Source organism: Anguilla anguilla, chromosome 14 (assembly GCF_013347855.1).
Source record: "Anguilla anguilla isolate fAngAng1 chromosome 14, fAngAng1.pri, whole genome shotgun sequence".
In the NCBI taxonomy this organism is placed as follows: domain Eukaryota; kingdom Metazoa; phylum Chordata; class Actinopteri; order Anguilliformes; family Anguillidae; genus Anguilla; species Anguilla anguilla.
In genome coordinates this window covers 11,308,485-11,323,172 of record NC_049214.1, presented here as the reverse complement: position 1 = coordinate 11,323,172, position 14,688 = coordinate 11,308,485, and the positions used below count along the sequence as shown (strand labels likewise).

Here is a 14,688-nt window from a genome sequence, read left to right as displayed (position 1 = left end):
GCATAGCTCTTTTAGCTAATGCATAAGCCTTGATAACTGTAAACTTATCAGTTTCCAGTGTTAACTGATAGTAAATGCAAATGTTAATTCTTGTTAGCTACATCCACAGAGCTTCAGCTGTAAATCCTCAGGACTTTTTTTTTATAATTTCAAGGAGTCTATCATTGTGACATTTATTTTGTTTCTCATATATTTGCACACATTTGAACTTGATCTTCTTGGTCATTTAGAAACTGTTCCAAATGTCTCAGCAGACCACCTTGCATGCCAAAATGCAGTATCCTGCTTTGTGTTTGTAATCATTAGTGCATAAAGCATGAAGCCTCAGCAGTTAATTACATACCAACTGTTTCTAAAAGCCTTTTTATGGAAATGGTTCATGGCTGCACTTTAAATGAAAAGGCAAAGTTCATTAAGATGATATGGTCATAGAATAGTTTATTAATTCAATGCATTCTTGATTTTTTTTTTCCAAATGCTGTCATTTTATTTCAGACTTGTATAACCATGAAAAATTAAGCTGTAAATTAAATGTGCATATATACGTATAATATTTATGTTTACTATTATTAAGGATGTGTGTGCCAAAGAAATTAAAGGACACAAATAGAAAGTGGGCCTTCTGCCATTTTTTGAGTTATGTGCCAAAAGAAATGATCAATGCTGGCCATCTCAACTTCATAAACAAATCACAAGGTCTTCACGAATGGTGGAACATCCACTTTCCATTTGTGCCCCTTCAGTTGGTGTCCTATAAATGAAAAGTGGAGGTTCCACCATTTGTTATGAATTATGCGCTAAAATAAATTATCACTGTTAGCATTCTCAACCTTATAAACAAATCACAAGGTGTTCACAAATGTCTTCATCTATGACTGGCCTGAAAACAATTTACAATTAAATCAGTGACTGTAGTACAAAAAATGGGATAAAGGGATTGAACACAACCTCTAGAACTAAGTTTTCCAAATAAGCTGCATACAAAGTACCTGAACACAAGACTTCACAAAAGAGGTGGACTAAAAAGCAAGCTAATCATGAAACAGTGGGAGCTTTTGAGCGGCACCACAGAACACTGAACTAAAGGTAAACAGAACTCTGATTCCAAAGGGGGTTGTAAAAGAAGCACAATGTGTATCCATCCGTACACAAACAAGCATCTTGACCGACCGACCGCGGCTTGCGTTTACGGTAAAAGCATCTCCTTCTGATCTATCGGACCAACAATCCTGCCCCGCCGCCTGAAAGAGAAAACAAAACACAACATCATTCACCTGCTTTGTCACAGACACAATAAAGACACAACACACACACACATATATGTAAAAGGAATCCCATTGTCTTTACAAATCCCATTACAGAGACAAAAAATGAAACCAATATACAATTTCTACAATTTACAATTAACATTAAAAAAAAACAAATAAATAAACAACAAAGTTAGTCCATAAGCTAGAAATCCTGAAGTGCAGCAAATTGAAGTCAAATGAAGCCCAAATACCATTTGGATAACGCCTTCGTTAAAAAAAATACACATTAATATAAGCATTACATGCAAATTTTTGTGAAAAACACTTCAATACTTCTCAAGTTTGTCCAAAAAGGTTAAAAAAGAGAACTCGTTAGAGGAAATTAAGAATGTTTACATGAGAAGGTTTTCCAGCGCTGTCAGCGACACAACACACAGTACAAATATTGATATAAAGCACTTCTGCAACACAGTGGCATCCAAGTACAAACCAGGTTTTAGCTCATGGACTACTGGGTATTACTGCTACAAGGGCTATAAATAAAGAAAAGCAAGCATTACAGATAGATTAGGAATGCATATATTAAAGAGACTGGAAAGTCCAGAGAAAGCCGTATCCTTTGAAAAATAAACAGTTATTTTTTTCGGTATGAAGTCGTATTTAACCATTACTTGTGAAGGGGGCCTGTAAAAAATAGCATTAAAATTACATTAATATATTCCTTTAAATAAAAAAAAACATACCCAAAAAAGGAAATTTTTTTTTTTTTAAAAGAAAGAAGACAAAGCTGGATGTATCCACTTTATTATTTCTGGTTTTTTTTTTGTTTTTTTTTGTTTTTGTTTTTGTTTTGTTTTTTTTACAATGCTGATACAGGATGTTGGAAGACCATACCAAATGGCGGCATTCGAGAGCGTACGCCTCTCGTACCCTGTCCGCACTGAGCGGGCCTGAGAGAATCGGGAAGCCAGCGCGACTCATGGCCTGCAAGGAAGTTCCCGCTGGCAGGTACAAACAAGGTATATGTCAGAGTTAGGAGACAACATTCTTCTTTTTTCCTTGCAAATCCTTAATCTCGGTACCCATTTAGCAGTACTTTACCTGTTAACGTTACAGTTACAAAAATGGCACAAAACAGCCGAAAGCCAGTTGTTACAAATCTCCAAAAAAAAAGGCTGTAGTCTCTATGTTACCATTACTGTAAAGCACTCCAGGGTGCTCTGAAAAACTTTAAAGAAAAAAAATTAATTAAGCAACGTACATTAAAGAAAAGAGAGGTAAATATAGTTATGAAAAATATACTTTATATCAAGGAAGATTTGTGGTAGCAATGTAATAACGTACCTGCTTGTACTTAGTGGGGATAATATATTAGTATGGCTTGTAACTGTTTTGGTGACCACCTCGCCTTGGGGATTTGCCATAACCACTCTGCTGATCTAGAGGGTGAGCAAACAAAACAAAATAAAAAATAAAAATAAAAAACAAAAACAACAACAAAAAAAAAAACAAAATCTATCATTAAATCTCAGTTTACAGCATGCTAACTGAAAAATGATTGGTTCAGACAACGTTATTGATGTCCCCATAATATTAATTATATTTTTCAAAACATCTTGATTAAGACTGTTTGGTGTCAATCACTGAAACAAATGATAAATGCTGACCTTTAAACATTCATATTAAATATGAATTTATATGCTCTTCAGATTCTCCAATTCATCATAGGCTAGAGTAAAGTCAGGTTGAAAGTGCAGGTTAAACATTTTTTTTCCTCCTAAAAATACCATCATAATGAACCGAAGTGAAATCACTTACTAGGTCAGACTTCACCCACAAACAAAATTTGTTTTCCCAAACACCCTAAATGAATCAGTTTTTGGCGAAATTGCTTTACTTTAAAATTAGCTGAAAGAAATGTGATAGTTAAAGAAAGAGGAAAACATATGGAATGAATTTTATATGAAGAAGGTTGTTTATTTGTTGTTAAAAAGTTTTCTTTCATAATTTAATTACTTAAATCTACGGAATGTTGGCATTTCATTTGGTCATTTCAAAGCACTTTTTAAAAAAATATCCAACCCTTTCTGGGTCCAAACATTTTGCATATTTCACAACAATATTTGCAGAATATTACACCATGTCGCATAAAAAAAACAAAAAAAAAACAGATGAGACAAATGACCTGAAGCTTTCCTAACTATGTTCATATCTAAGGATTTCTTTACAATTTTTACAACACAAAAATGGAAGATGCTGCATAAATAATTTAGTGTGTAATTGTTGAATAATAAAAATAAAAACAAGATATGATGGCAGAATAATTTCTTGGTTTTATTATGTGTGCTTTCACAAACAAAGTTACATACTGCTGTAGTCACCATATCCGTAGTAGTTGTTATAGCCGGAGTAATCGTAGCCGCCGTATCCTCCATAGCCTTGGTTGTTGTAGCCATAGTTACCATAATTACCATAACCTTGGTTCCAGTAGTTGCCATATCCCTGGTTCCAATTTTGATTAGGACCTTTAAAATCAAACATTATAAGAATTTGATGACTAAACTAAACAAGCTTGTTGATGAATTAACAGCGTGACCTCTGTCAGCATCAGTCAACAAATGGAAACATGTACATATGCATGATGTGTGTGTGAGCATGTGTGTACACTCCAGTCTAATGTAATGAAATGCAAACAGGGAAATGTAGAATAAGAAATATCAAGTTCCTCCACGTGTACGAAAACAAGAAATTAATCTTCAAAATGATGCATGGTACTTTAGCTAGACATGTATCCCGCATGTGTAATTCTGCACATCTGGACACAACTGGGACTTACCGCCTCTGCCTCGAGACCTGGAGGAGTAACCACCTCGGCCGCCCCACTGCTGCTGCTGGTACTGCTCCTTGGACATGGCCACCTTGATTTCACACTGGTATGACAAGTCATGCAAGGTTAGGGTTCTCTATCTCTCTTTCTCTCTCTCTCACTCTCTCTCTCTCTCTCTTTCTCTCTGTCTCAGAGCTTATCAACTATGTGATAAGCATTTGAACGGCAATGCTGAACTGGTACATGCAGGCAAACACATTAAACATTTCATACAGTCTGCCTTGATATTCTGAAGCACCTGTAGCTGTGCTCTACTGGCTCACCTGCACAACAGGCAGATAAGTTTTTTAATGGGTGCTTGTTCATAAGCCTGCTTCGTTTAAATATTTACAGAACAACATGACTGGACCAAAACTATTTTGTGTGTGTCGCATCTGAAAGTGAGTACTACACTGTTGGAGACATTTCTAATTCCATTTGCACAGTAACTATGAGCACTTTATGTTAACTGGGTCAGATCAGGTTTGTGTGGACTGGGTCACACACACTCTGACAGTAACAATGCCATCTCAAACAAGCAAGAAAATTATGTGGCAGTTAGGTGGCTTTAGGTTATGTACAAAAATGTCAAAAAATTTAAGACTAGGGTGATGTTTTCATAACATTCCCTCAACACCAAGGGATATTCCACATCAAGGGCTGGTTTTCTAAAAAATATATTTTAAAAAGAAAAGTCGCCTTCCATGATTGTAAACTGTGTCTTCTACACACAGTTGACTACAATCTGCACAATCACCCAGCTTGGTGCAATTTCTGATATGACATTACAGCTGGCATAAGCTACTTGTCACGGGCAAACTACGGTTTTAAGGGCAGAGAAAAAAATAATGACAAGGCTGTGTTTTGGGGGAGCCCATCTGGAGTCTTACCTTACTCAATCCTATGTTGTGGTACTTCTTCTCCATGATCTTCTTCACAGGCTCTTCATCTTTGAAGGTGATGAAGCAGAAGCCCCGTCGTTTGTTTGTCTTGTTTTCCATAGGCAGCTCTATGGACTCCACCTCGAAGTAAAAACACCCACAACCATGTCAAGAAAGCTTTTGCAAGACCCCTGTGTAAGATTTTAACCCCGACGTGCAATCCCCTTAGTGGCCATGATGCCGGCATCCTGAGATTGTTCAACTCAGACTTTCAGTGCTCCTGCAACCAAACAATGAGTTGAAAACACAAACTCTGTGTGCTAGCTTTGTTGGTAGACGATACACGACAACTATGCAGAATACGGAGTTTCTACGTGCCACCATTGTCGTGCAGGTTGTCCATTTAAAAAGAACCCCCTCCCTGCAGTCTCATCAGCAATGACACCCCCCACGCATGACACAGTGGACAATAGTGGCTAGCTGGGCATTCATAAAAATATTATTTCACCACCAAAAATTTGTATTCTGTCATAGCAACAAAATAAACCCAACAGTTTTTGACAAATTTGACATGAAGCTGGAACATTGACAAAACATTTTGGTGGACGGTTGAATGTTGTTTCAATGTCGTCCCACCCCCATGCAAGAAAACACAACATATTGTAGAGTACAGAAAAACATACAACGTACACATTTAGGTACATGTACGAACTTGCTTTTTTTGCCAAGATAATTGCATTTGTGGCACTTTATTTTCTCCTAAATTATGAATAGAAACTAATCTAAGTTAGTATTGTAAATGGGTACAAATGTCTTGCTTCATGTAAGCCATTTCCCAAGTCTCTGTGATGCTCACACCTGGATTTATGCAGCTTTAAATAGGGTACCCCCTAAATGGGCAAGGATTGGCCAGATTTGGCATGTGCGCAAAGGAATCAAGTTACCCAATGACAAAAAGGCTTCACATTGGTGCTGCAGTGGACAGGAATAGTCTAAAATAGGGCATTTCATTTAGCGGCCCCTAAGTTGGATCCAGCCCACAAGTCAATTTAAATGGGTCCTTTGAATGATTCTGATTATATATATATATATATATATATACACACACACACAATAACATTGCTCTGTCCTGTGCTAAGTAGGTATGAAAAATTGCCATGCGTTAACAAAACTGCATTTCAAATATTGATTTACATGTGGCCTGCAAAACTCACCAGAATTATGCTTTGGTGCCAACTAATCACAAAATTAGTGAACCCACTAGCCACAAACACGATCAAAGCATAGCAACCGAGTAAAATCCCAGAAGATCCCCTCAGAGTGCAAGCCTGCAGCAGACCCATACACAGGCAGTACATCTGCAGCACAGGAAGTTGACCACATGAAAGACATTTTATACGCCTACCTCTCCAAAACCACCAAAGTATTCTCGGATTTTCTCCTCAGGGGTGTCTGGGGAAAGGCCTCCTACGAAGATCTTCTTCACTGGTTCTTTGGTTTTCATGGCCTTGGCCTTTTTAGGGTCGATAACTTTGCCATTCAGCTTGTGCTCTTTTTGTAACATAACCTGCAGTGAGCCAGACACAGGGTCAGAATGAGAAGCCAAACACTATGCAGCACAAGTCTAACATACCTTTTCCATTTAGACAAGTGGGAAAATATATTTTCATTTTAAATTTAGGCTGGATGCAGTCTGGTGTGCAGACTTTCATTTCAGAATCAGATTTTTCTGGCATAGAGAATGTGGAATTTTCAGGACACATACACTGCTAAGAAATCAATGCATATTTAAAGCACAGTCTTGCTAATTATCTCATATTTTCTGAAATGTTTTACTTGACTACTGCTGTAAAATATTCAGACAAAACATATATTCAGAATTCCTGATAAAACAATGTCTACAAATTCATGACAAATGTACTATAGCTTGGTTCCTTGTGAGAATCATGTAAAGCAGTGGGTCTTAACCTTTTTTGGTCAAAAATCGCTTTGAGAATCAGTCCATGGACCCCCGCTCCAGAAAACACCACATAAATACATCATTTTTATAACAGACAAACAAAACCGGGGGGCTTGTGGGTTATGTAATACGTCTCTGTCTAAGTGTGTATTAGCATTCCATGCAACCCTACATTTGGTTGGAGTGAAAATGCCATAACATTGGATACAACTTTCAAAGCAACAGGAAGGTCACTGGAGAAAAAATATTTTTCTGGTTCATGGATTCCCCCCCATGGACCCCCAGGAGTCCATAGGTCAAGAACCCCTGCTGGGGAGGAAAAAAATGTGTGGTGCATGGCTCTGAAATGAAGTTCTACATTTCACCAATTTGCTCCTTTTGAGAAGAACAGACGTATACCAAATGCAGTAATTGCTGAGGGGGTGCTGCTTGGCTTAAATGAGAAATAAATCACCTACACATGCACTAATAATCAGTGATGTAAGCGGGAATAAACCAACACAGAGAAAAGAAAGGGGGTAATCTTCAAACGAATCACATGCCATGCATTCTGCAGCTACTGTACGTCGACGATGGCATCACTGATGCAGTTTCCACCGACAGCTGCTGTTGACAACTGGCACGGAGGAGATCGTAAAACCTGGCAACATCATCTTGCAGCTACCCAATTTATCACATTGGTAGCTGCAATAAAATCACTAAAAAAAAGAGCTACAATCCACTCGCTAAAAAAAAAAAAAAGACTACAGAAACATCTGCCTACCTAGTAATAAGTCACTTCACAGCCAAGTACATTAAAATGTCTGCTTAATGCACTCGCCTTATTAATATGAGCAACAGTACTAACAACATTCCCAGACCAGCGTGTAAATGCAGCGAGTAAAACACTAATAATAACAATAGTAACTACTCAGTTTGCATTGAAGGATATGTATAGATGTAACACTGCAAATGTTACCACTGGTTTTGTCCTTTAATAATTTTTTAGCACAGTATAATAAATCCATTTTACTGGGGCTACTGCATCAGCGAAGATGGCTACTTGCTTACTTTTCTAATTAGCCGAATGAAAATGAAACCAGTTGCCAACCTGCTGATGAACCCCTTCGCACAAGCCCCCTAGCGGCTGGGATGACGGCTTCCTGAGATTGCTCAACTAAGACATTCAGTGCTCCTTCAACCAAACAATGAATGTAAATGAGAAAGCTCTGTGTTCCAGCTTTATTAGTATGTGTTAAACGCCAACTACACCAACAACGGAGTTTCCATTTAACAAGCATCCCTGCCCTGCAGTCTCATCTGCAACAATACACCTCAAGCATGACACGCTGGACAATAGCATCGACTTGGGAGTTCAAAAAAATATTCTTTCACTAACAAAAGTTAGTCATATTCTATCATAGCAACAAGATGAAAACTGGTGATATTTCCACTATAGATAGTAACCAGCAGTAAATGAAATGTATAAAGCCAAGTGCAGATTCCAATATCGTATTCACACTTCTCATAAAGACTAATCTCATGTGCTTCCTCTGATCTCTGACTCTCACACAGTACAGCCATAGACTCAAGTTATTTAGACTAGTTACTGCACAAATTTACAGTTTAATTTCTTAACGTTGCCTCACTCGCCTCGTGAACTGAACCTTTAATCTGGTTTGTCGCTGATATTTCGTCACTCTAATAAATGACAACATTATTAAAGTGGCCAAAATGGTACCTATTCTCAGGCCGTTACCTGTCTCAGCTATTTTCCTGCAATACACTGAATGGGCACAAAGCTGTTTGTAATGTGGTAACGTGGCTTTTTATAGTCTTCAATTCGTGAGACATATCAAATTATATTACATTATTTATTCATTCAACAGTTACTCCCATCCAGAGTGATGTACACACCTATCACTTTTAATTTTTATTGATTTATACACTGGCATATTTCACTGAAGAATTTAGGATGAAGTCAGTGCGGTACAATGGCAGTTCACAGCATGGGACCTGAAAGTCTGCGTGACAGGCTTATTTCCTTCTCCAATACACTACACTGCAGCTCATGCACACCACCAGAGAGACCTCCACATTTCAGTCAGTTCTAAATATTGACTCCCGTGTTAATACAAAAAGCAAGAGTGGAGACAGATTCCCATGCTCAGCAGTCCTTGAACAGCCGCAATAAAATCTCTGATTCATTTGTGACCAGCGGTCATTCCAGCCTGGCTCCAGCGACTTGGCTGAAACTGCACCGGACCACAGTGGGTTACTGCTTAGATGAGAGACCGCCCAGATAAAGTCAGACTGCTGTAGAAAGTGGCAAATGAAGTGCAGTCCAGCTTCCTGGGATAGAGCTAGTCATAGCCTCACATGACCTAAAGCCCTGCATTTCAAACTGCATGACTTTGTTTCTTGTCATCTAATTTATGTTGTATGTACAGTTAGCACATGTGGTGATACAATTATGGATTTCCCTGAGACAAGCAAGCCACTGAAAAGTTACAAGATACTTAAACACACACACTGCTAGCTAGCTAGCAACAGACACATTCACCTTCATAACAAAAGATAGTTAAGTGTGCACCTGCAAAGCCATCCTACATTGGGGGGATAGTTAAAAAGACCCTGGGGGTACTGCTAAAAAGACAAAGACAATCTCCATACCTCCATGCACACCATAGCACACAGCACCACAAACATAACTACTGCCATTATTAATTATTAAATCAAATGACTAAAGCCATGTGAGTCTGTAATATAGCTGTAATGCTATTCAGCAGTATGTTGTTAGATTGCTACACCTGTGGCTAAGGGATAATGATACTGCAATTACCAGCTTGCCTGGTTGTTCATTATTCATAAGCTAAAGACTTAAGTAGCCGACATCCCTACTGAAATAATCTGAAAATGCTGCAAAAAGATGTGGTAGGCACTTACTTCATCATCAACCTTGTCAGTTCTGTTAATTGTCTAATACTTCATTGATCCTACTATTATATACAATAGTTTATATATTACTGTATTGGTCATAATTTAAGCAAGCCAGCTTGACTGACAATATCATTTAAGAATATATTTCAGCCCTTCTGGGTTATTATTCTTCATTTTCCTTTAAGACGTTGTACTTTCAACACAAAGATTAATCAATAGATTTAAGGGCATTTCATATGAAACAATTAAAGACACTTGAACAAGTATGTTAAATATTAAATATGTAAACATTGTAGCAATAAGGCCTATGTATGTTCATATATAGGTATTTCTTTAAGTTACAGTGTATTTTTACATACACATCGTTAATTATTAATTCTACACATGCCCTTAAACTGAGATTTTAACTTTGTCAAGAGTATATGTGCATTACATTCCCAAATATACCACTATTACTATTTCAACTATATGTATTCCAGATTCATTTTTTAAAATATTGTAGACCACATATCTAAAGCTACTATCTTTTTAAAAAGTATTTAACTCAAGTATTGTAAATATGAATGAGACTTTTGAGCATTAAAATAAACATAATATAGAGCAGAATGTTCAAAAAAATTAATTGAGGAATGTGAAGCGAATTAATATGACATCAGGATAGTGTACATAATATAGGAGCTACATAAGTTACATTATATTATATATGGCTAGAAAATTATTATTTTCAAGTATTTAGAATGAGGTATTTAAGCCATTTAGAAAGCCTTAGAGGTACATACAAGTTTGGAAGATTCCAGATGGAATTGTGCTATTTAGTCATTTAGGAATGGTGATAAACACTGCCATTGGATCAATTTGTATCATTCATTACATTACATTCATTACATTACATTCATTTTGCAGACGCTTTTATCCAAAGCGACGTACAAAAAAGTGCATTTCATGGTCGTAGACAACTGCTAAACACGGGTTCAGTAAGGTACAATACTTATTTTGTACAGCTATTTCTAGCCGAGAACAGTGAACACTATTCTGGCCTAACATCTGCAAAGCCAACTAGGCAGAAGAAGAAGCTACAATATTAGGACAAATACAAATTACCAAGAGGTGTTGGGATGGGGCAACATGTAACAAGTGACAGGAAAAGGGTTTTTTTTTTTTTTTTTTTTTTTTTTTTTTTTAAAAGAGTGAAATATACAGCGTGGTGGTGGTTAGTCTAGGTATAGTCTGAGGAGATGAGTCTTCAGGCCACGGCGGAAGATGGGTAGTGAGGGGGAGGTTCGGAGAGGGACGGGGAGTTCGTTCCACCACTGGGGAGCTAGGGTGGAGAAGCTCTGTGATCCCTTTGGGCGGGTGGGAGGGGTTACAAGGCGCCCTGCTGCCGCAGAGCGGAGTGGTCGAGCAGGCACATAGAATTGAGCCATGTCCTGCAAGTAGATGGGGGCTGTCCTGTTGGCAGCAGTGTAGGCAAGGGTCAGGGCTTTGAACCAGATCCTGGCGGCGACCGGTAGGATTCATGTCTCCAACCAAATCAAAATGTATTTATATAGCGCCTTTCGTGCAAGATTGCAATACAAAGTGCTTCACATAGTAAAGCAATGTAAAAAGTAAAAATTCACACCGGCATAAAAAACAAGTATACATAGAACAACCACTGTGCATGTAACTTCAATGTACAAAATGAGTAAAGGAAAATAATTGTATGCAAGTCTTTTACAGTAGGCAAATGCAGTTTGGTTTCCAATTCTGAACTAGTGTTTCGCTGCACTGACATTCATGAGCAGCACTGTACAGAAGAAAAAAGAAGTACCTTGTCAACACTGTCAGCTTCTTTGAACAACACAAAGCCAAAGCCTCTGGACCTTCCTGTCATGGGATCCAGTTTCAGTGTGCAGTCCACTACCTCCCCAAACTTGGAGAAATAGTCCTTTAAGTCCTTCTTCGTTGTATCCCAGCTCAGCCCTCCAACAAACATTTTTCTGTTGAAAAATGTATTAACATTTTATCAGGGACTGGATGCAACTGCGCTCATTAATGCAATGGTACCACATTCTCCAGCAAGCAGAACAAAAAGCATGGAGCCTAAAAACGTTGAGAGCTACATTAAAGTCTTGCTGATGTGGTCGCCTTTGTAACTGAAAATACTGACAGTGCATGAAAATACTGACAGTATGGTCTTACCTGAAGCAATTAATAAATTGACTGTATTTTTGAAGGCCTTTTTGAGTTAACAGCTTTACATCACAGAGAGATTCGGTACCCTTACAAATATGATTAATACCCTAGTGGTAAAATGTACTACTGCACCACTTGATGCAGACAGAAAGTGACACCTGGACCGTGTGGCGCATCGCTGCACAGAGAACAAGCGATTAAGACAGGCAGACCAACTAGAAGCACCTTAAAATTAGAATTTTACAGTCACGTTATCGATACCAACCAAGCAAGTAAAATTCACATTTGCAAATGAACTGTTAGCCATCATTTACCTAGACAGTTAAATGGAATTGCTCATCATATGTTCAAGCTTGAACATTGTTTTTTAACTAGAATCAGTAGCATTACTCTCAGTTACGTAACTTGCAAGTTTGCACGATAGATAAGTGGTGAACTGATGTACAGAAGGCAACGGTTTGTTACGCTCGTGCAAGTAAGATAGATAGCTACAAGTAACGCTCGCTAACACACCTGATCAATCTTTTAATTACATTCGAATGCAAACGCGATTATCTACAATGACTTACAACTAACGTAACGTTAACTGACCAACACTATATAATTAGTAAGCTTGTTAGATGGCAAATAATGTTATCGAGCCGAGGGAGACTATGACACCACTAGCTCTGGCGGTTTCTATTTTAAATACGTCAGTATAAAGTATGTGCTAACCTAGCTATAGAAGTCAGTATACTTCCCCACATTAGCTATTTATGGTTAACTAACACCGATAGCATGAAGTTCATGAAGTCAGCTAGCTACCTTAACGTTACTTCTTCAAACAAGTCTATGCACCAGTAGGTTACATTTTACAAAATGTGCCGTGGATTTGCTGCACATCACACCGGCAACGCTGTTTCGCAAAGACAGTCCACTAACGTTAACCGATATTCCATGCGTAGAACGTTAGCAAGTACAGAGTTCTGGGAGTTTGGTTTTAAGTAGCTAAGTTATCTCGCTACGACAACGTCCGATCTAATAGTAACGTTAATGTTTGTCGAACATGCAGTATACTAAAACAACCGTTTAAAAAAAATCGAGCATGTATTGCTAGTGAGAAAATGCTGTGAATAGTTTGTGGCAACACACCAAAACAAGAACAGCACATGCAATCTGCAGCATCTTTGACTCTGCACTGCCACTGGCTAATTCCATTTCCCTCCGTGCCCTACCAGGAGAAGACTGGATGACGTATCGTGACAGTTATCTCGCTAGCCATATTCTCACCCTTCATCCTCTTCGTTTTTGCTTGCATCAATCTTTGATCCTTCTGATTCTCCCGACCCACTCTCGACGGTCGTAATTTGTTCTTCACTAATGGTTTCCCCATCTTCCTCCATCTTCATCACTGGATCTTCACCGAGCTGCTGCTCTTCCGACATGTTTCAATTGCTAAGTAAAGAAAGCCTACTACTCTAACTAGCCTTTCTCTTCTGAAATTAGCTAGATTGCGGGCTAACTATATTTCCACCGCAAGATATAGCGAGAACCAAGACAACTGAACAAGAGCAGTGTCTAAGCACAATTGCACGTTGCTAATGTTCCCTTCAGCGCATTTAAAAGTCTAATTCTGTCCAGCTAAGCAAATATGCTGTTTTTCGATTGTATTTGCGTATTATTTCTAATCTTACGGAGTTATTTGATCATAGCTAGCCAACTAGCTGGTCAGGACAACGTAATGGCGTCGCTCACAAAATGGTTGCAGGAAGTAAGCGATGTTTGAAATGACAGTGTTGGGACCAATCGGAAAAGCAGTTTCCTCGGTTTCACTATGACGTTCGCATTACTTTATCCAGCCTAGAGTCAGTGTTACCCTGCAGTTGGCCTAAATACGTATGGGACAGAATATTCGATTGTATTTGATCACGGTGGCTGCCTGTATCGACTACGCTTGTCAGTTAACTAAAAATAATGCCATTGTTTAAAGTTGTAGTGCAGCTGGTTAATATACAGAATCTGTACAGATGGATAGCTGTGAATCGGATTGGCAACTGGCTTCAGTCCCATTTCATTAAGTGGCTGTCAAAACAATGATTGCCCATTATTCCATGGGCATAGAAGCCCTGTACTTTGCTTCATGTTCTTACATCTGATCTGATCTCAAATTGTGAACTTGCTGGTATTCTGAAGAATGGGTAGTGCCATTTCTAATTTGTAGCATGAAAAGGAGTACAAATCCATCTAGAGTGCGCTATTTGATGCTCACCTATGACCAGACTACTGCTAGTGTTGAATACAGAACAGGTTCATCAGATGCATTACACATTTACAAAAACTTCAACCAGGTAACAGATTCCTGGTTCCTGCTTATCTGGCCTGTAACATGCCACCACCCGCCTCTACAACTGAAGTGCGCCACCCAGTTGCCAAATACACCCTTGAGCTCCAGTAAATACCACACTGTAAAAATGATTTCTGTCCAGTATTTCTGCAGTGTTAACTATGAATGCAGAGTTGTGATCTTAGCTGTTTTTTTGCTATAAACGAGTAAACGTTAGCTGGGCTTGACTAGGAATTAGTTTTCAGTGTTTATAAAAAAAAAAAAAAAACACACGGCAAATAAGGGACCAACCGTAACTGGTCACTCAATTCAAG

The 14,688-nt window shown here is 38.4% G+C and overlaps 1 protein-coding gene across 10 annotated transcripts; it reads right to left on the bottom strand.

Moving 5' to 3' along the window:
- Positions 1-412: 412 nt before the first annotated feature.
- Positions 413-13,808, bottom strand: hnrnpd (heterogeneous nuclear ribonucleoprotein D). 10 transcript variants are annotated; one of them, XR_004762339.1, is made up of 9 exons: positions 13,321-13,808; positions 11,687-11,855; positions 6,403-6,564; positions 5,007-5,138; positions 4,087-4,180; positions 3,620-3,775; positions 2,595-2,689; positions 2,145-2,251; positions 413-1,241 (listed from the first exon to the last, which is right to left on the bottom strand). XR_004762339.1 is itself a non-coding variant. In XM_035391699.1 (8 exons), the coding sequence occupies exons 1-7, from the start codon at positions 13,473-13,475 to the stop codon at positions 2,622-2,624; spliced, it is 936 nt and encodes a 311-aa protein (XP_035247590.1). In that variant the 5' UTR covers positions 13,476-13,808; the 3' UTR covers positions 413-1,241; positions 2,595-2,621. The 10 variants fall into 10 exon arrangements, 6 of the variants coding, with proteins under 6 accessions (XP_035247590.1, XP_035247594.1, XP_035247589.1 ...); XR_004762340.1 differs by having other exon boundaries at positions 2,181-2,251; XR_004762337.1 differs by having other exon boundaries at positions 2,145-2,689.
- Between the last annotated feature and the right edge of the window lie 880 nt (positions 13,809-14,688).